The sequence below is a fragment of the Balaenoptera musculus genome, chromosome 13 (genome assembly GCF_009873245.2).
Source record: "Balaenoptera musculus isolate JJ_BM4_2016_0621 chromosome 13, mBalMus1.pri.v3, whole genome shotgun sequence".
Taxonomy (NCBI): Eukaryota; Metazoa; Chordata; class Mammalia; order Artiodactyla; family Balaenopteridae; genus Balaenoptera; species Balaenoptera musculus.
The window spans coordinates 8,936,396-8,958,647 of record NC_045797.1 but is presented as its reverse complement, the minus strand read 5'-3'; the positions used below and the strand labels follow the sequence as shown (position 1 = coordinate 8,958,647).

General features: G+C 37.6%; 1 protein-coding gene across 1 annotated transcript in view; it reads right to left on the bottom strand.

Annotated features, from left to right (window-relative positions):
• Positions 1–22,252, bottom strand: part of TMEM131 (transmembrane protein 131) — a 195,050-nt gene that overhangs the window by 70,096 nt on the left and 102,702 nt on the right. The window contains 5 exon segments of the mRNA XM_036872423.1: positions 2,667–2,702; positions 2,704–2,745; positions 5,245–5,367; positions 7,811–7,864; positions 7,866–7,925. Coding sequence (XP_036728318.1) covers positions 2,667–2,702; positions 2,704–2,745; positions 5,245–5,367; positions 7,811–7,864; positions 7,866–7,925 — 315 coding nt within the window.

Sequence of the window (22,252 nt, the reverse complement as noted above, 5' to 3'; positions counted from 1 at the left end):
TCCACTAGCTATCTATTTTACATTTGGTAGTGTATATATGTCCATGCCACTCTCTCACTTCGTCCCAGCTTACCCTTTCCCCTCCCCATATCCTCAAGTCCATTCTCTACATCTGCGTCTTATTCCTGTCCTGCCTCCTATGGTTATCAGAACCCTTTTTTTTTTTTTTAGATTCCATATATATGTGTCAGCATACGGTATTGTTTTTCTCCTTCTGACTTACTTCACTCTGTCTGACAGACTCTAGGTCCACCCACCTCACTACAAATAACTCAATTTCGTTTCTTTTTATGGCTGAGTAATATTCCATTGTATATATGTGCCACATCCTCTTTATCCATTCATGTGTTGATGGACACTTAGGCTGCTTCCATGTCCTGGCTATTGTAAATAGAGCTGCAGTGAACATTGTGGTACATGACTCTTTTTGAATTATGGTTTTCTCAGGGTATATGCCCAGAAGTGGGATTGCTGGGTCCGTATGGTAGTTCTAGTTTTAGTTTTTTAAGGAACCTCCATACTGTTCTCCATAGTGGCTGTATCGATTTACATTCCCACCAACAGTGCAAGAGTGTTCCCTTTTCTCCACACCCTCTCCAGCATTTATTGTTTGTAGATTTTTTGATGATGGCCATTCTGACTGGTGTGAGGTGATACCTCATTGTAGTTTTGATTTGCATTGCTCTAATGATAAGTGATGTTGAGCATCCTTTCATGTGTTTGTTGGCAATCTGTACATCTTCTTTGGAGAAATGTCTATTTAGGTCTTCTGCCCATTTAGGATTCTCTTTAAATGATAACCAAGAGAGCGTAGACTCTGCTCTCTTTTCATTTAAAAACCTAACAAAACAAAGCTTCCCAAGCAAATCCACAGTTCACCAACCGCGTTCAGTAAGGCTCTGAGCATGTAAGATAGCATACTTTTTAGGCTCGTAAAAGAGAACACTTACATATACACTAGAAGGAAGACTCATTGGAAAAAAAATTTTTTTTGAGGTATAATTCTTTCCTGTTTTTGAATAATCTGGCTCCCTTGGGACCACCAGAGTTTTTCTGCACACACCTTTGCCCTATTTTAGGAAATCCTCGTGGTTTAGAATTTACTGGTCTTCACTTGCCTCTACTCTCTTAACTTTTTAGTCTCAAAGTAGGAAAGAGGTGACTGGAACCCTCCTGGGGCCACTAGAGATAGACCATCCACTTCCCCATCTTTAGGAGCTGGGGTTTTCTCATGTACACTGAAATGGGCTGGGGGTGAGGTCAAGGCCAATTGACTTTTTCTCACTCTAGATTTGTAGGAATAAGTCACTATATCTTTTCTCGTAGCTGCTAGGAGTATTGAAACAATCTGCATGTCTGCTACCATTCTATTACAGTTCTTAACTAATTAGAATCTGAATTTTTTGTTTATTTATTAGAATCCAGTTATATTTCATAGTAAATTCTTAGTTCTTCTATCTAGAATTATAAAACAAATTGTAATTGCTTATAGTTAATTCTATGAAGCCCTGTTTTATACACTATTTCTCCAAAAGCTTTTCAAACAATATCATAATTTCAAGGTATATCATTTTTGTGAAAGGATATAAAAAGACCATCCACTACATATTTCTACTGCTAGAGTGTTCTACATCTTAGAAGTTAACCTAGTCACTGACAAATCGGTTTCTTAAATGTTCCAAGTCAATATCTTAAAAATGTCCCCTCCACATCCCTTCCCTGGCTGAGACTGGTCAGAGACAGAATCTAGAGGCTGGTGTGTGTTTAACAGAGCAATTAACAAAGAAACTTTGATGTTCAGAACCTATTCATAGTGGTCAGGTCCATGTGTCTTCAATTACGAAATGAGCAGCGATTTTAGTGACCTCGGTACAAGAACTGCATTTTCTATGACTTTCCCTTCTTGATTAAAGCTGGGTAGGCAACATTAAAAAAAATAAAAACAACCCTCTATGGCAGGAACCTTTGTAAATAAGGTAGTTACTATGTATTCATTAATCTGTTAATATTTGCTAGTATTCTCCAAGAAAAAGTGGTTCTCTAACCATGGACACAGAATACTGGTCAAATGTTAAATAGCCATTAAATGTGGCTATAGACCGCCTAAAAATTTAAAGTTTCTAAGTTATCACGAGGGCCTGACTATGTTCCCTCTGCAAATGGCATCTCCTCCATCAACAGTAAGTCTGCATGTTCAATGCTTTACCTTAAAAAATGTAGCAGGTCCTTCCCATGGCTTTTTTTTTTTTCTTCAATATTAGTGTAAAGCATATTATAAATGATTAGATTCAGAGACAACTTTACCAATATTATTCTGAGGAAGAATAGTTAAAACCTCTTTCTTTCCACACAGTGGCTTAAAGCTTACACCAATTTTTGTTCACTGCTCTTTCCAAAAATTACTATTCTATTTCTGTCCTCTCCAATTTTCAAGTATATTTGATATAAATTTATTTTATTTATTTTTTTAAAATTACTTTTTACTGGAGTACAGTTGCTTTACAATGTTGTGTTAGTTTGATATAACTTTAATATTAGACAATAATTACGGAAAGTCACCCGTATTCTTTGGGTGATGAGGAGTTAAGTATTTTCTGGTGTATTTAAGAGAGTAACTGGTCTCATGTGAGCTCACAAGAGAGAAGAACACGTCAGCACTCACCCACAGTTTTCCTGGTGCCTCCCTGCTGACCTGTCGGAAGGCTCGAGGTGAAGATCTCCTCCACTAGAGTACATTTCTACAACCTGTGACAAAGGAGCACATGATGGTAAGTCAAAATCATGTTTTCGATGCAAGTGATTTGCTGTTATACAGAAACGTTTGACACCCCTAATTGTTCATCAGAAGAAATTAAAGACGTTTACAGATATAAATGTGGGATAAGTGTGGTGTCACATCACCAGAGGCAGTGCTCATATGGGTAAGCAATGGTGGTATATTTAATTAAAACAAGGTAACTTTGAAATACTGAACTCGGAAATAGTTGTAGCTGTTTCAGAGACTGGATTTTAGGAAATCCAACTGTAGGACATTTATTTCTATTTTTTCCTAAGGAAACAATTTATGGAAAGTATCATATTTAGAAATACAAAATTTGCAGTCCTTATAGTAACACAAATGCTTCTTATTCACACATTTATAACAAGATCTAGCAGCAGATCTAATAACTACTGTAATTGTGACACAGTGAAGAGCATATCATTCTTCAGCATATGCAACAATATCAGTGCAGTATGAAAATATCTGAAGTCTTCTGTAGCAAAATCACAGCTACTATTAATATATCTCTGTGGCTTGTACCTACACCCATGATTTTTTCTTTTAAATATTATTTATTTATTTGGCCATGCCGGGTCTTAGTTGCGGCAGGCGGGGTCTTCATCGCTGCGTGCGGGATCTTTGTTGCGGCATGCGGGATCTAGTTCCCTGATGAGGAATCGAACCCGGGCCCCCTGCATTGGGAGTGCGGAGTCTTAACCACTGGACCACCAGAGAAGTCCCAACCCATTCATGTACAATAAACTATACATTTTTTAAAAAATTATTTATTTATTTATTTATTTATTTATCTATCTATCTATCTTTGGCTGCATTGGGTCTTCGTTGCTGCACACAGGCTTTCTCTAGTTGCAGCGAGTGGGGGCTACTCTTCGTTGCGGTGCGTGGGCTTCTCATTGCGGTGGCTTCTCTTGTTGCAGAGTACGGGCTCTAGGTGCGCGGGCTTCAGTAGTTGCAGCACGTGGGCTCCGCAGTTGTGGCTCACGGGCTCTAGAGCACAGGCTCAGTAGTTGTGGCACACGGCCTTAGTTGCTCTGCAGCATGTGGGATCTTCCCGGACCAGGGCTCGAACCCGTGTCCCCTGCATTGGCAGGCAGGTTCTTAACCACTGCGCCACTAGGGAAGCTCTAAACTACACATTTTTAAAGTGTACAACTTGATGAATTCTGACATGTATACAGGCATGAAGCTACCACTACAATTACGATATTAAATAAATCCTTTCCCTCCCAGAGTTTCCTCATGACCTTTGCAATCCACCTGTCGCCCTCTGCCCTCTCCCATCCCCAGGCAGCCACTGAGCTGCTCTTGGCCACTCTAGATTAGTTTGTAGTGTCTAGAGTTTTATATAAATGGAATCTACAGTATGTACTCTTGTGTCTGGCTGCTTTTATTCAGTGTAATTTAATCTGAGATCTACCATGTTGTTTTATGTACTAATAGTTCATTTCTTTTTGATTTTATGGATATGCCACAATTTTTGATCCATTTACTTTGTGATGGACATTTGGGGTGTTTCCAGTTTTGGTCACTACAGATGTTGGGCACAACGCTGTTATGAAACACCATGTTCATGTATAAGTCTTTGGGTTTCATGTGCTCCTTCCTTCTCTTGGGTAAATACCAAGGAACAGAAGGGTTAATATGGCAGGAGACTTTTCTTTAAAGGCAGGTAACCCTATCTCTTAAAAATAAAGATATATTTAATTAAATGCCAATTTGGGGTGAAGTATGAGAATGGTAGAAAACCTTTACTGTTTTATCACAAAAGTCCTCCAGGAGTACACAACGCAGACAACAAAACTAGAAAGCTACAGTGGCAGCAAATGTCAAACGGCTGGAAGTCACTGGGGGCATGGGGTGGGGATTTAATTTTGGGAAATATTTGAAGGAGCGACGCCCAGTCCACGCCCAGTGTCTTAGAGACAAAGCACGAGTGAGGAGGGATTTCAAATGTGAAATAATTACTACTAAAACAACGGGTAAGGGATGGAGTTGGATTTTTTAAAATAAAAAAATAAGTTGGCTTTAATCAATGGTTCTATATTACCCTTTCCTTGAATTTTTAATTTCTAGGCTGCCATCACCAAAACTTATTATATTAGAAATAAATACGAATAGTGGTTTTAAAAATTTATACTGGGCCAGATGGAGCTGAAGGCACAGAAAAGCAGTGGCCTTGTATAGATGAAAACTCTTCTTAAATTACATGTAGAGGTGCTTAAAACTAACACCAGACACAACCACAGTCATTTTAAAAAATGGTTCCAAAAATTCGATAACTGGACTGATATAACCCCAAATTCAGACTACAAGCTGCAATAAAAGAATCTCTCTCTTTAGTACTATTATTCAGTACCACGTTATTTTAAATAGTCTTGAAAACTATAACAAACTGAGATTTCACATTAAGCATTAATTTCCACTAAAGTTAAACACATTCAAAAGCACCACCATAAACTCACCTGTAAAGGCTCACTGTGAGGATTGTGTATGTTTATTATAGGTGAGAAACTGCTATTCACAGGGACTCTGGCCCCAAGGAATGGCCTCAATCGGTATGGATTTGGAACTCCAATACCAAATACCTGATTCCAAGGAGGAAAAAAGACGCAATTTTAGTTGCTTTTATAGTTTTATAACATTTTTATAGTTATAACTGATTGCTCTAGGGAAAACTGGTGAGGTCAACTTATGGAAAAAATCTTAACTCCCTTTAAAAGGAACACACGTAGTTTCTATACTTGGTTTGGCTACCTATTCGATATACATCAAATTCTTGATATACATCAAGAATATATATATATTCTTTTATATATATATATAAATGCACATATATATACATTTGGAATGATTTCTATATTAGAAATGAAAATGATAGTAGTCCTTCACGAAGTCATGGGATAGACAAAAGGAGGAAACAGGGAATTAAAAGATTTCCCTGTTCCAACCATCAGAAGATGGATGTAGGGCCCAGACAATCTCTTAAATACCAAGCACAGTCCCAGGTCATTCCTCCACAGGAATGTGGGTTGACCAAACAGGGTGAGCCAGTCATTCAAATGACAAATATTTATTAAGTGCCTATGATGTGCTAGGTACAACCACAGGCACTGCTGAACAATTCAACAGTGAACGAGACAGATAATGTGCCTGCTCTTATGAAACTCACATCCTAGTATTAGGGACAGCCTAGATAACAATAAAAAGGTTTAGAAAAATGGGTAATGTGATACAGAGTAACTGGCTGGAGTGAGGGTGGGAAAATTCTTTAAGAGAGGGTGGACGGGGAGATGACGTGAACTGACGTCACCTGATAGATGAGAACAAGCCAACAGTGAAGTGTATTCTGCAAGGGCAAGTACACAGGCAAAGGGCAGGAGGCAGGAAAGGGTGTGGCTTGTTTGAAGACAAAGAATAAGATGAGAACCATGGTCAAATGGGATGAGGTGGGAGAGCTACACGGGAGTCAGATCCTTAGAGCCTTGTTGGCCTTGGTCAGAAGCTTTCACTTTGCTCTGAGAGCAATGGGAAAACATAAGGATTTACGTGAGGAGCTGACTGGATCTGATTTATGCTCAGAGAAGATCACTCTGGCTACAGAGAGAACAATGCACTGTAGGAGGGGCTGTGGAGGAGAGGAAGGGCAGTCAGGAGGCTCCTGTGTCGTCATCCAGGGAGAGGTGGGGACGGCCTGGGAGAGAGCAGTGGGGGTGAAGAGGAGAGAGGCAGACAGACCCGAGGTACATTTAGGAGAAAGACGTGGTGAAAGACTAGATGCGAAGAGGTGAAGACACCTGGCACCGAGGTTCACCTTGAGAACAACCTGATCATGACCCTCAGGTCACCCGTGGGCCACAAACACCTAGGTCAGTTGGGGGCACCACTGTAGGGCACAGGTCTTCATATTCTCATGGTGGTCTTTTCATTTACTCAGCAAGTATATGCCAAGTGCTCTGTACAGCATGTCACAGTTACTCATCTATACTGGCTTCAAAAGTATATACTGCCTATCAAACGACCAATAAGGACTTGTTCACCATAAATAAGCATCGATTCTTGACTAAAATGGAATGTTTACTCTGACACTAATTTCCAAAATACATGAAGTGTCCTGGGTAGTGGAGAAGAAATGTTCAAAAACAAAAGCATATAAACTGTAAAGTTAAGACACTAGCCAAGTAAGAATTTAAACAATTGAGTTCCATGGGCAGTATAGCTCAGTGGTTAAGAGGATGGTCTTTGTAGTTATAAAGACATGGGTTTGAATCCCTGCTCAATAACTTGAGCATAATTATTTAACCTTTCTAAACTTCACCTTCCTCATCTAAAAAAAGTGAGAATAACAGTATCTGTAATGCAGGCAGAAGTGCATGTAAAGTGTGTAGCACAGTGTCAAATAAGTAATTATTCTTAGTAATCTTGATATATAAAAACCTTGATTCACAAAACATTCACTTTCTTTAATAACCCAAACAATGATTGCACATAGAAAAGAGTTTATCAAAAATTTTAAACAATATAATTACCAAAGAAAAGCAGGCACATAAGTTTTGATACTGAAACTATTATCACTTTGTAAGCGTGCAAAAAGTAAAAAAAAAAAAAAAAAACCTAGTCACTGTGAAAATATTTTTAACTGTTCTTTTGCCAACCAATCTTACAGTAATACTTTAGCTGTAGCTTTAAGAGCATTTGTTTCACAGTGTGATTGAACAGGGATATTCACAAACACAGTTGTAAGTATAAAAATGCTCAGTATTATATAACAACCTAAATGGGAAAAGAATTTGAAAGAGGATACACGTATACGTATAACTGAGCCACTTTGCTGTACACCTGAAACTATTACAACACTGTTAATCAACTATACTTTAATATAAAATTAAAAGTTAAAAAAAAATTCTCTGAATCTAAACTCCTACATTTTCCCTTATCCCCTGAATTTTTGAAGAGTTCCCAAAAGGTTGTCACATGACAGGTTGAATATGATACTGTATTTTATAAATAAAGTTTTCATTCTGATCTTACCTGGTAAGTGAATACCCATTGATTAGATGTATTAATAAATAAAGTATTTTCTACAATTTCCTACTACTTGCAAGAAAACTACATCAAATGATGTATTTCCTCCTGGAAGAATTTTCTGAAAAAGAAAAGCAATAAATAAAGTTAAATTAGTAACCAAAAAATCAGATCATGGTGACCACAATTAGACAGCTAAAGTTCTCGGGACTTCCCTGGTGGTCCAGTGGTTAAGAATCCTCCTGCCAATGCAGGGGACGCGGGTTCAATCCCTGGTCGGGGAACTAAGATCCCACATGCTGCGGGGCAACTAAGCCCGTGCACCGCAACTACTGGGCCTGTGTGCTCTAGAGCCTGCGTGCCACAACTAGAGAGAAGCCCACGTGCTGCAACAAAGAGCCTGTGTGCCTCAACGAAAGATCCCGCATGCTGCAACTAAGACCCGACGCAGCCAAAAAAAAAAAAAAAAAAAGATAGCTAAAGTCCTCTAAAACATCTTAGAATCATTTGCATAAACTAGCCTTTTCCTCCTAAAGGTTTAAGTTTTAAATTAGCCAAACTATTTTGCAATGGGAAAAAAAAGATGACTTCATATTGGATGTCACATATCTTTGTCAATCATGATTCTAAAACCCTGTACAACAGATGGTTCCCTTGGATTCTGTTCATTCAACAATAACTAGGCTGGAATGAAGTACCTAATTACAGGCTCTTCCAACATCAGATGATCAAGGAGGAGCTGAGCTGAAGCCGAGCTTCTTATACAGATGTTCTACTCTACTACTGAGCAGCCACTTGTACTATTCGAATAAACAAATAAGCCCAGCCTCAACCCCTTGACCTCTGTCGTACATTCACACAAGGAACAAAATGTGCCAGCAACTTACATTAAAAAAGAAGGGAGCGGTGATAATACATGCAGGAACTCCTTCCTGTTACCTTGTGCAGAGACTGAGAATGTCACGGTGGTTAGCAAATTAAAATTTTATTACAACAAAACAATAGGGTTGCTTCATGAAGTTTGAGAGACTGCAAATGCAGTTCTGCCTGCAATGAAGCCTTAAAGTGCATTTTAATACGTAAAGTCATTAACTTCTCTCATTCTGCCTCTGTGGCTAGAACTCTAAAATGCTCCCCAAATTATAGCTTAAAATATATGGCACTGAGATGTCTGTCTTCACCTTTGGATGTAGAAAGCTGGGAATTTCTCCTGCATTATCAAAAACAGAAAGAATAATCTGCAAAATCGTAACTTTTCTTGAACGCATCACAGTTTGTGCATCAACTAGCCCCAAATTTAAGGAAAGACAAGCACCTTCGAGAAGAGGTGGAATGTGAGTACCAGCTCACCCACAACAGAGAATGGGAAGAAGATAAGGCTAACGTGCAAGACGGTAAAATGAATTCGGCTAAAATTTTTACACACTGCTAAATGCCCAGTGTGGGCTACAAAACTCTGGTGCATAGAATCCCTAGAAGCTATAAATGCTAGATGGAGGTCACACTTGAGCCAAAAAATCAGTAATAGGATACTGGTAAACAACACACTTCTAAATAACCCACTGGTCAAATAAGTAGTCACAAAGGAAATTATAAAATATTCTGAATCAATTGGAAATGAAAACACAACATATCAAAATTTAAAGCAATACTCTTTTTTTTTTTAATGGATCTTTATTGGAGTATAATTGCTTCACAATACTGTGTTAGTTTCTGTTGTACAACAAAGTGAAATCAGCCATATGCATACATATATCCCCATATCTCCTCCGTCTTGAGCCTCCCTCCCACCCTCCCTATCCCACCTCTCTAGGTCATCGCAAAGCATGGAGCTGATCTCCCTGTGCTATGCTGCTGTAAAGCAATACTTGGAAAGAAAATTACAGTATTACACGCTTATCTTGAAAAGAAATGTCTCAAATCAATAATCTATGTTTCCACCTTGAGAAACTAGAAAAAGAGTAAATTAAACCCAAAATAAGGAAAAGGAAGAATATTAGACAAGAACTTAAAATAATGAAATAGAAAATGGAAAAACAGTGAAAAATCAGTAAAACCAAAACGGTCCATAAAACTGATAAAACCCTACACAGAATGACCAAGAGTAAAAAGGAGGAAGATGAAAATATAAGAAACTGAAATGTGGACATCATAATACAACCTTTACACATACAAAGGATGATAAAGGAATATTACAAACAACTCTATGCCCATAAATTTAATAACTAGAAGAAATAGACACACTCTTTGAAAAACAATCTGCCAAAGCTCATTTGAAACAAAATTGCCAGAACAGTCTTAACAACCATTAAAAAAATTTAATTTGTAGTTAAAAAACCTTCCCACAAGGAAAAAGCCCAAGCCCAGATGGTTTCACTGGTAGAATGGCAGAGTTCTATACCAACCATTAAATAACACCTATCTATATAAACTTTCAGCATACAGAAGAGAACACTTCCCACTTCATTTTATGAGTCTAGTATTACCTTTATACCAAGACCAGACAACGATTTGACAAGAAAACTACAAGCCAACATCCCTCATGAATGTAGACATGCAATCATTTACAAAGTATTGGCAAACTGAATCCAGCCAACATATAAAAAAGATAACACATCATGATCAAGTGGTTTTTATCATGACAATGAAATTCTAGCTCAACATTCAAAAATCAAACCAATGTAATTGATATTATCAACATACTAAAGAAGAAAAATCCTTTCAGTAGGTGCATAAAATAATTTGACAAAATTCAGCATCCATTCATGATTAAAAATCTCAGTCAACTAGGTCAATAGAAGAGAACTTCCTCAACCATATAAAGAGCATCTACAAAAGACCCAGAGATACCAGATTTAATGATGAATGACTGAATGCTACCCTCCCCCTCCCCCCAATGTGGAACAAGGCAAGGATGTCCTCTCTCATGACGGCTAGTCAACATTGTATTGGAAGTACTTGCCAGTACGAGACAAGAAAAATAAATAGAAAGCACATACATTAGAAAGGAAGAAAGGTCTGTTTTTATTCAGACAACATGGCTGCCTATATAAAAAATTCCAAAAATAACCTTCAAAAATGCCCATAAGAGATAATGAGTTTAATGAAGTTGCAGGAATCAAGGTCAATATATAATAATCAATTGTATTTCCCTATCTTAGCAATAAACACTGGAATTCTAATTTTTAAAAAAGTATCATTTACAATAACACGCACACACAAAAATATAAATCTAATAATGTGCAAGTTCTGTGACCGGAAAATGACAAAGCATTGCTTAAAGTAATAAAAGAAGACTTAAAAAAATGGAGAGATGTACTGTGTTCATGGATCAGAAGCTAATATTGTTCAGATGTTAATTCTCCCCCAATTGATTTATGTATCCAGCGTAACTGCAATAAAAGTTTCAGCCTAAGGAGAAACTAAATGCAACTAAATACAATGTGAAATAAGATCCTAGAACAGAAAAAGTACATTGATAGAAAACTGTTAAAATTCATGTAAGTTTTTAGTTAACAGTACTTTACCAATGTTAATTTCCTGGTTTTGATAATTATACTATGATTATACAATATAAGAAGTTAGCATTAGGAGAAACTGGGTGAGGAATACAAGATTATCTGTACTTATTTATATGTTTAAGATTAATTCAAAAAAATTTTAAAAAAAATCTTAGCAAGGGATTTTAAAAAAGAAATTGACAAGCTGATTCTAAAATTCAGATGGCAAGAAAAGGGAATAAGAAGAGCAAAACCATTTTAAAAAAGGAAAACGAAGCTGAAGGGTTCACACTGCAATTCCAGGAACTACTAAACAGCTACTGTAATCAAGGCAGTGTGGTATTGGTGAAAGGGTTGAGATATTAGATATCTATTAGATACATATTAGAACGTAATGGGAAGTCCAAAAAAACAGACCCACATATTCAATGTCAACTGACTTTGACAAAATGCAGTGGTATTTCAATGAGAAAGGATAGTCTTTTTAACCAACAGTACAGTAACGACTGTATATCCATATGCAAAACAAAACAAAATAACTCTTGATCTATATCTCACGCCATAAACAAACATTAACTCAAAAAGGATCACAGAGCTAAATGTAAAATCTGAAACTATTAAACTTCTGGAATAGAAACTGGAGAAAATCTTTGTGACTTCAGTTTAGGCAAATAGTTCTTAGCTACAAGTCTAAGAGCATAACCCATAAAGAAAAATTTGATAAGCTGGACTTCGTGGAAATTAAAAGCTTCTGTTCTTTGAAAGATTTTATAAAGAGGATGAAAAGATGTGCTACAGACTAGAAGAAAAGATCTGCAAATCACATATGTGATAAGGAACCTTGTTGTACTCCTTGGAATTATTCAGTGAAGTTTTAAAGGAAATAAGTTGATTTGCAGCATTACATGTAGTAGTTATGTGCTTCTTTGAGAATGCCAGATGTGGCTGTCTTCAGTCTATTACATGGACAAACATACGTTAGTACAAAGATTTCTTTGAAAACAGATTTCAGTATTTGTTGAAAGCTGTTAAAAGCTTTCCTGGGAGAAAAAAGAGCCTGGATACGAGAGTACAAGTTCTCTTTGATAGTTCCCAACATCCAATCAACTCTTTATAACTTAAAGACTGGAATACTTTAAGAAGATGCTGAGACACACAGAACAAATCTTTTCTTTTCTTTAATAACAGGGAAAATCTACTTCCAAATGACAATTAACAATGTAACAAAAGAGTGATGAAACAGAACAATAAACTCAGGCTCAGGAATGTAATCTTCCCATAAGAATTCATCAGATTTGCTACAATTCATCATTTTGTTCCCTCTGGTACAACAAACTTCCTAAATAAAATAAATTTAGTTTGATTAAAAAAAAAAACAGTAGGAAAAAGTAATGAAGATGACGACACAAGGCGTGCTAACTTTAGTTTTAAATTATCTGCAGCAAAGTCTCACGTATTTGTACCATAGATCAGAGTCCGTGGCCTTTTGCTCCCTTGGTGATCTCACCCGGGTCCACGGATTCTCATCTTTACTTCTATTTTGAGTCTAGTCCTTTCCCTCATACACCAGACTTCAATTGCCTACTTGGCACCCCCAGCTGGACGTCTAGGAGACATGCCAAATCTAACACGTCCAAAACTGAACTACTGACCACACTCCCGAAACCTACTCCACCCTCAGCCTTTTCCATCTCAGCTGATGGCAACTCTGTCCTCCTAGCTGCTCAGGACAAAAACTCTGGAGTCCATCTTGACTATTCTTTCTCTCAATCCCACCTCAGAAAATCCTATTCCTATCTTGAAAATATATCCCAAATGCGGCTTTCTTCACTTCTTCACTCTTCTCAGAGTAATGCTGCCCTGAAGTCCTGCAACAGCCAAGGTAACTAGTGTCCCCGATTCTCCCCTTACCCTTCTTCAGTCTATTTCTGATAAACAGTGATCCTTATAAAACATAAGCTATCATTCATTCCTCTGCTCAAAATCTGTGATGGCCTCGCATTTCAATCAGGATAAGAGCCCAAATCCTTATCACAGCTTCTAAGACCCTTCACAGTCTGTCCCTTCCCACCCCCCTTTACTTCTCCTCTCACCCTTGCTCACTCTGGTCTAGCTACACTGTCCCCTTTGCACACCAGTCATGTTTCCACATTGGAGATCTTACTGCCTGAACCCTCTGTCTGGAATGTTCTTCTTCCATATATTCCATTTCCCTCCCTACAGTCTTCTCCCTTACCTCCGTCAAGTCTGTTCAAATGTCACCCTCTGAATGAAGCCTACTCTGACCATCCTATTTAAAACTGGAGGAGTGACGTCAGCATCATGGTGGTGTAAGACATTCCTCCTTTTTGTCCTCCTTTTAAAACAACGGGTTAGATATCCATCTACAAACAGAAGTGCCTCTGTGGGACTTGTGGAATCCAGCTCCGTACGCCTGAGGATCTGGGAGCTGTCTTGCCCACCTGTGCATCTGGAAACAGGCGGACAGACTTCTGTACAGGCCGCGGGACAAATGAACCTGCCCCAACCCCTCTCACTGCAGCTGGGAAAAAACCTGGAGAGTGCTGACCTGGGCAGATACTGATGGACAAGAGATAATTTGCAGAAGTCTACCTTTCCCAAGGAGATATTCTAGCATGCCATTGGAAGGGAAAAAAAAAAAAAAAGTTTGGTTGCAGTGAAGATAGTAAGAGGAATTTTCCCAGGGCCAACTCCCCCACCCATGCTAAGGCAACACTGCATGGGATGGTGACCTCTCCTGGGCAGGGATGAGGGGGTGGGGGGAGGAGAGCAGTGAGTGAGTGCCCAACTCCTCCGGCTGTGCAGGACGTGGCTGGGAATCCTGTTTCTCTCCACTAGCACCCAGAGTACTGAGGTGGGACTTCCATAACTGGGGGAGGTAGGAGATCAGGAAAGAGGCAGATAAAAATATCAAAGGGCATTAAAGGTAGGCAGTTCCTGCTGACTGTGCTCAGGACTTCAGCAGGAAGTTCATCCAGGAGTCTCTGGAGTATCTCACTGGAGGATCTCCCCACTAGGTCTGCAGGCCCCCCCACTGCCCCAAGAGCTAAATCCACACCTCCCCCAACTCTGCAGACGGCTCCTTGTGTGCACTCCCAAGTGAACAAGAGCAAGGCCGGTACATGGACTGCTATCAGAAAAACATACCAGGACGCGTGGGCAACGGAGAAAGCACAAACTTGAGCTATAGCACCACCACCTTCTGAAAAACCCTAGACGTATAACAGCACCAATGAACAGTACACCCCATTTGAAGGCAACTAGTAAAGATTTAAGGAGGTGACTGCTACTTCAAATGTAAAAGCAGCGACACAAAATTGTAAGAAATGTGAAAAATCAAAGAAACATGTCATCACTAAAAGAACAGTAATTCAAGAAGTGAGCTCAAAGTTACAGAATTTTGTGGTCTAGGTGATAAAAGATTCAACATAGCTGTTTTGAAGAAACTCAACAAGCTACAAGAAAACTCAGAAAGATAATCCAACAAAATCTCAAAAACATACACGATCAGGCTTCCCTGGTGGCGCAGTGGTTAAGAATCCACCTGCCAATGCAGGGGACAGGGGTTCAAGCCCTGGTCTGGGAGGATCCCACATGCCGTGGAGCAACTAAGCCTGTGCACCACAACTACTGAGCCTGTGCTCTAGAGCCCATGAGCCACAACTACTGAGCCCACGTGCCACAACTACTGAAGCCTGCGCGCCTAGAGCCCATGCTCCGCAACGAGAGAAGCCACCGCAATGAGAAGCCGCGCATGGCAATGAAGAGTAGCCCCTGCTCGCCGCAACTAGAGAAAGCCCACAAGCAGCAACGAAGACCCAATGCAGCCAAAAACAAATAAATAAAATAAGTAAATTAAAAAAAATACATGATCAAAATGAGATATTTACCAAAGAGAAAGAAATCACAAAAAAGAACCAAACAGAAATTCTGGAGCTAAAGATTTCAATGAATGAAATGAAAAATGCAATGGAGAGCATCTGCAGTAGGTTAGATAAAATGCAAAATAGAATAAGTGAGCTAGAGGGCAGGAATTTTGAAATAACACAGCACAGAACAAAGAAAAAAAGAATGAAAGAGAGTGAAGAAAGCCTATGTGATCTATGGAGTTCCATCAAAAAATATTAGAATAATCAGAGCTCCAGAAGGAGAAGAGAGGGGGAAGGGGGCAGAAAATTTATTTAAAGAAATAATAGCTGAGCACTTCCCAAACCTGGGGAGAGACTTAGACATCCAAGTTCACGAAGCTAACAGATTACCCTATTATCTAAATGCAGAAAGCCTTTCTCCAAGACGTATTATAATGAATGTGTCAAAAATCAAAGATAAAGAGAGAATCCTAAAAGCAGTCAGGGAAAAAAAGATTGTAACCTACAAAGAAAACACATTAGGCAATCAGCAATTTCTCAGCAAAGACCCTACTGGCAAGAAGACAGTGGAATGACAAATCAAAGTGTTGAAAAAAACCTGCCAGCCAAAAATACTCTATTCAGCAAAGCTATACTTCAGATATGAAGGAGAAATACTTTCCCAGACAAACAAAAACTGAGGGATTTCATCACCCCTACACCTGCCTTGCAAGAAATGCTGAAAAGAGTTCTTCAAGCTGAAATCAAAAGATGCTAATCAGCAACATGAAAACATACAAAAGTATACAATACTCTAGTAAAGGTAAATGTACAATCAGACACAGAAAACTTAATTCTGTAATAGGATGGTGTGTTAACCACTTAACTACAGTATAAGGTTTAAGGAGAAGATTATTAAAAATAATTACAGTGACTATAATTTGTTAATGAATACACAATATAAAAAGAGGTAAATAATGACACCAAAACACATTAAAGGGAGGGAGTAAAAGGGTAAAACTTTTGCATGACATCAAAATTAAGTTGCTATCAATGTAAAATGGACCGTTTTATCTAAAGATATTTTATGTAAGCCTCATGGTACCAAAAAGCAAAAACCTAGAGTAGATTCACAGAAGGTAAAGAAAGGGGAAACAGAATATAACACCGTGGAAAATCACCAATTTACAAAGGCAGGCAGAAACAGAGGGGAAAGGAAACAATGGAAATATAAAACAAACAGAAAGCCATTAATGAGATGGCACTGGGAAGTCCTTACATATCAATAATTACTCTAATGTAAATGGATTGAATTCACCAATCAAAGGCATAGAGAGGCTGGATGGATAAAAAAAACAAGACCCAACTATATGTTGCCTCCAAGACTCACTTCAGATTTAAGGAAACACATAGGCTCAAAGTGAAGGGATAGAAAAAGAAATTCAGGACTTCCCTGCTGGCACAGTGGTTAAGAATCCGCCTGCCAATGCAGGGGACATGGGTTTCAGCCTTGGTCCAGGAAGATCCCACATGCCACGGAGCAACTAAGCCCGTGTGCCACAACTACAGAGCCTGCGCTCTAGAGCTCGCGAGCCACAACTACTGAGCCCATGTGCCACAACTATTGAAGCCCACATGCCTAGAGCCCATGCTCTGCAACAAGAGAAGCCACCGCAATGAGGAGCCCGTGCATGGCAACAAAGAGCAGCCCCCGCTCGCCAAAACTAGAGAAAGCCCACGCACAGCAATGAAGACCCAACACAGCCAAATAAATAAATAAGAAAAAAAAGAAATTCAATGCAAGTGGAAACCAAAGGAAAATGGGGTTAGCTATACTTATATTAGACAAAATAGACTTTAAGTAAAAAATGGTAACAAGAGACAAAAAGGTCATTATATAATAATAAAGGGGTCAATTCATCAAGAAGATGTAATAATTATAAATATATATGCACTAACATTGGAGAACCTAAATATATTAACAAATATCAACAGGTTTGAAGGGAGAAATAGACAAGAATACAATAATAGTAGGGGACTTTGATATCCCACTTTCAGCAATGGATAGATCATCCAGACAGAACATCAACAAGGAAACACTGGACTTGAACCATACATTAGACCAAATGGACCTAACAGACATTTATAGGTCATTCCATCCTACAGCAGCAAATACATATTCTTCTCAAGTGCACATAGAGAAGAATAAGTTTGAAATCATATCAAGTATTTTTCTCAGACCACAGTGGTATTAAACTAGAAATCAACAAGAAGAAAGCTGGAAAATCTACAATTATGTGGCAATTAAACAACATTCTCTTGAACAACCAATGGGTCAAAGACGAAATCAAAAGAGAAATAAAAAATAACATTGAACAAATGAAAATGGAAACAAAACATACCAAAATCTATGGAATGATGCAAAAGCAATTCTGAAAAGGATAAACTTAGTTTATACTAATAAATGCATATTTTAAGAAAACAGAAGGATCTCAAATAAACATTCTAACTTCACACCTCAAAGAACTAGAAAAAGAACAAATTAAGCCCAAAGTTTGCAGGACAGAAATAATGAAGATCAAAATGGAAATAAAATGTAACAGAGGCCAGAAAAACAATAGAAAAAAAAAATCAACAAAACTAAGAACCGGTTTTTCAAAAAGATAAACAAAATTGACAGATCAAGAGCCATACTAACCAAGAAAAAAGAAGACTCAAATAAATAAAATCAGAAATGAAAGAGAAGACATACTACAGAAATACACAGGATCATAAGATACCAGTATGAGCAATTCTATGCCAACAAGCTGGATAACCTAGAAGAAATGGATTAATTCCTAGAAACACACAACATACCAAGACTGAATCAGGAAGAAACAGAAAATCTCGATAGATCAATAATGAGTAAGGAGATTGACTCAGTAACCAAAAACTGCCCAAAACAGAAAACTCCAGGACCAGATGGCTTCACTTGTGAATTCTATCAAATACTTAAGGAAGAATTAATGTCAATCTTTCTCAAACTCTTCCAAAAAGTAAGAGAAGGGAACACTTCCAAACTCATTTTATGAGGTCAGCATTACCTTGATACCAAAGCCAGACAAGGACACTACAAGAAAACTATAAACAATATCCCTGATGAATACATATGCAAAAGTTCTCAAAAACTATTAGCAAAGTGAATTCAGCAACACAATAAAAAAGGATTTGACAAAATACGGCATCTTTTCATGATAAAAACCTTCAACTGATTGGGTATAGATGGAGCACACCTCAACATAATAAAGACCATATACAAACACACAAAGCTAACATCACATTCAATGATAAAAATTTGAAAGCTTTCCTTTAAAATCAGAAACAAGACAAGGGTGCCCACTCTCACCACTCTTATTCAACACAGTACTGGAAGGTCTAAGTTAAAGCAATTAAGGCAAGACAAAGAAATAAAAGGCATCAGAAGTGGAAAGGAAAAGTTGTCATTATTTGCAGGTGATATGATCTTATCTATAGAAAATCCTGAAGACTTAACCAAAAAACTGTTGGAACTAATCAAAAAATTCTGTAAAGTTATAGGATATAAAATCAACACACAGAAACCAGTTGTGTTGCTATACACTAACCATGAAACATCTGAAAAATTAAAAAAAAAAATGATTCTACTCACAATATCATCAAAAACAATAAAATACTTAGTAATAAATTTATCCAAGGAGGCAAAAGATCCTGTATAATGAAAACTGTTAAGACCCTGATAAAAGAAATTGAAAAAGACAAATGGAAAGATATCCTTTATTCATGGCTCAGAAGAATTATATTTTTAAAATATCCATACTAAGCAAACTCATCTACAGATTCAATGCAATCTTATCAAAATCCCAATGGCATTTTTAACAGAGATAAAACAAACCTAAAATGTGTATAGAAACACAAACCAATCATAAGAACAACAAAACTGGAGGCAGCAAACTTCCTGCTTTCGAACCATACTATAAAGCTACAGAAATTAAAACAGTATGGTTCTGGCATAAAAATAAAACATGTAGACCAGTGGAACAAACAGACAGCCTAGAAATAAACCTCTGCATATATGGTTATCTAATATTTGACATGGGAGCCAAGAACACTCAATAAGGAAAGGCTGTCCTGCTATATCATTGCTACTGCTATATCATATTTGTTCAATTCCCATTAACATGTATGGATATCAGAAATAGAACAAAAAATGTCCAGGTCTCTACATATAATTAAAAAATAATCATTAATATTCATTAATGATTTTCAACCTATGAGAAGAGATTGTTTACTATATTAAGCATACTAAAATAAATGGGTAAAAACATTTTCATTTTAGCCATAGATTGAAACAAAGTTTATCCTAATTAATCTTCAGTGTACCTGAAAAGGTAATCAAACAAAAGGCTCTACAGAATCAAGGAAAAAATACTTTTTGTTTGTTCACCAATGTCTATAAGGTACCCAGTTCCACAATTCTATGGTAATTAAAATTTGACTATTATAGAGTATTAAAAAAATCTGTATTTTTTGTCACAAGCCATACATTACATATTTTATGGCCAATATGCAGTATAGCCATGAAGATGAATAGGCCTAAACTGCAGTCTTAACACTATGTAATTTTAATTATAATTCATTAGACAATTATAGTTTAGTCAACAGATAATTATAAACCACAATTATCAGGAGTTATATATAGAAAAACAAATTGTCACACAACCATATTCCTTTTATTACCCTTGTTCTTGACTTTCAGGTGATCTTAAAATCAAAACCTTAGTAAGGGGTATTATTTGTATGTGTGTATGTGTTAAAATACAGTTATGTAACACTTAGCCTTTTAAATAATAACTATTCTGTTTTGTATTTCCTACTGGTTAGTTAACGTAGAGATGATACTGGTTAATAATCAAAAACTTAAGTGACTTACAGAAAATGTTTTACTCTCAAAGAAACATGATCTGACCAGGAATTCTAAAGATGACAAGGCAATTAGAGTTAGGATAAACATACAGAAAGGTTTTGCTCTCTTGGACATGAGAAACTCTTTTCATTTTTCCCCAAAGGCTCTTATGATGGGCATAAAATTAAGTGGAGGGGAAATAAGGTTATTTCTTCTCCCAAGAGTTAATTCCATCTCTCCTCTCCACTTCTTGAGCTTCTGGAGTCAGTATCTTACTGTAGGGAATAAAAATGAAAAGCAAGAAGAAGAATAAGAAAAAAAAAAAAAACTTAAGGTAGCATAGGTTTTGGCTATCTCTTTTAAAGCTAAATCTAGAGTACCTAAATGTAGATTTTGATAGGTATAGATTATTTTACTATTTAATTCTATCTCCTGATAGTGGAAAACACAGACTGGATTTTAAGTTGTTCTTTGACTATATACACATTGAAATTATCTTTTTTATTTTTAACACCTTTATTGGAGTATAATTGCTTTACAATGGTGTGTTAGTTTCTGCTTTATAACAAACTGCATCAGCTATACATGTACATACACCCCATATCTCCTCCCTCTTGCGTCTCCCTCCCACCCTCCCTATCCCACCCCTCTAGGTGGTCACAAAGTACCGAGCTGATCTCCCTGTGCTATGCGGCTGCTTCCCACTAGCTATCTATTTTACATTTGGTAGTATATATAAGTCCATGCCACTCTCTCACTTCGTCCCAGCCTACCCTTCCCCCTTCCCGTGTCCTCAAGTCCATTCTCTATGTCTGTGTCTTTATTCCTGTCCTGCCCCTAGGTTCTTCAGAACCATTTTTATTTTAGATTCCATATACATGTGTTAGCATATGGTATTTGTTTTTCTCTTTCTGACTTACTTCACTCTGTATGACAGACTCTGGGTCCACCCACCTCACTACAAATAACTCAATTTTGTTTCTTTTTATGGCTGAGTAATATTCCATTGTATATATGTGCCACATCTTCTTTATCCATTCATCTATCAATGGACACTTAGGATGCTTCCATGTCCTGCCTATTGTAAATAGAGCTGCAATGAACATTGTGGTACATGATTCTTTTTGAATTATGGTTTTCTCAGGGTATAGGCCCAGTAGTGGGATTGCTGGGTCATATGGTAGTTCTATTTTTAGTTTTTTAAGGAACCTCCATACTGTTCTCCATAGTGGCTGTATCAATTTACATTCCCACCAACAGTGCAAGAGGCTTCCCTTTTCTCCACACCCTCTCCAGCATTTATTGTTTGTAGATTTTTTGATGATGGCCATTCTGACTGGTGTGAGGTGATACCTCATTGTAGTTTTGATTTGCATTTCTCTAATGATTAGTGATGTTGAGCATCCTTTCATGTGTTTATTGGCAACCTATATATTTTCTTTGGAGAAATGTCTATTTAGGTCTTCTGCCCATTTTTGGATTGGGCTGTTTGTTTTTTTGATATTGAGCTGCATGAGCTGTTTATATATTTTGGAGATTAATCCTTTGTCAGTTGCTTCGTTTGCAAATATTTTCTCCCATTCTGAGGGTTGTCTTTTCATCTTGTTTATGGTTTCCTTTGCTGTGTAAAAGCTTTTAAGCTTCATTAGGTCCCATTTGTTTATTTTTGTTTTTATTTCCATTTTTCTAGGAGGGGGTCAAAAAGGATCTTGCTGTGATTATGTCATGGAGTGTTCTGCCTATGTTTTCCTCTAAGAGTTTTATGGTGTCTGGCCTTACATTTAGGTCTTTAATCCATTTTGAGTTTTAGTGTATAGTGTTAGGGAGTGTTCTAATTTTACATGTAGCTGTCCAGTTTTCCCAGCACCACTTATTGAAGAGACTGTCTTTTCTCCATTGTATACTCTTGCCTCCTTTATCAAAGATAAGGTGACCATACATGCGTGGGTTTATCTCTGGGCTTTTGTAAAAAATTAATTAATTAATTTATTTATTTTTGGCTGTGTTGGGTCTTCGTTTCTGTGCGAGGGCTTTCTCTAGTTGCGGCAAGCGGGGGCCACTCTTCATCGTGGTGCGCAGGCCTCTCACTATCGCGGCCTCTCTTGTTGCAGAGCACAGGCTCCAGACGCACAGGCTCAGCAGCTATGGCTCACGGGCC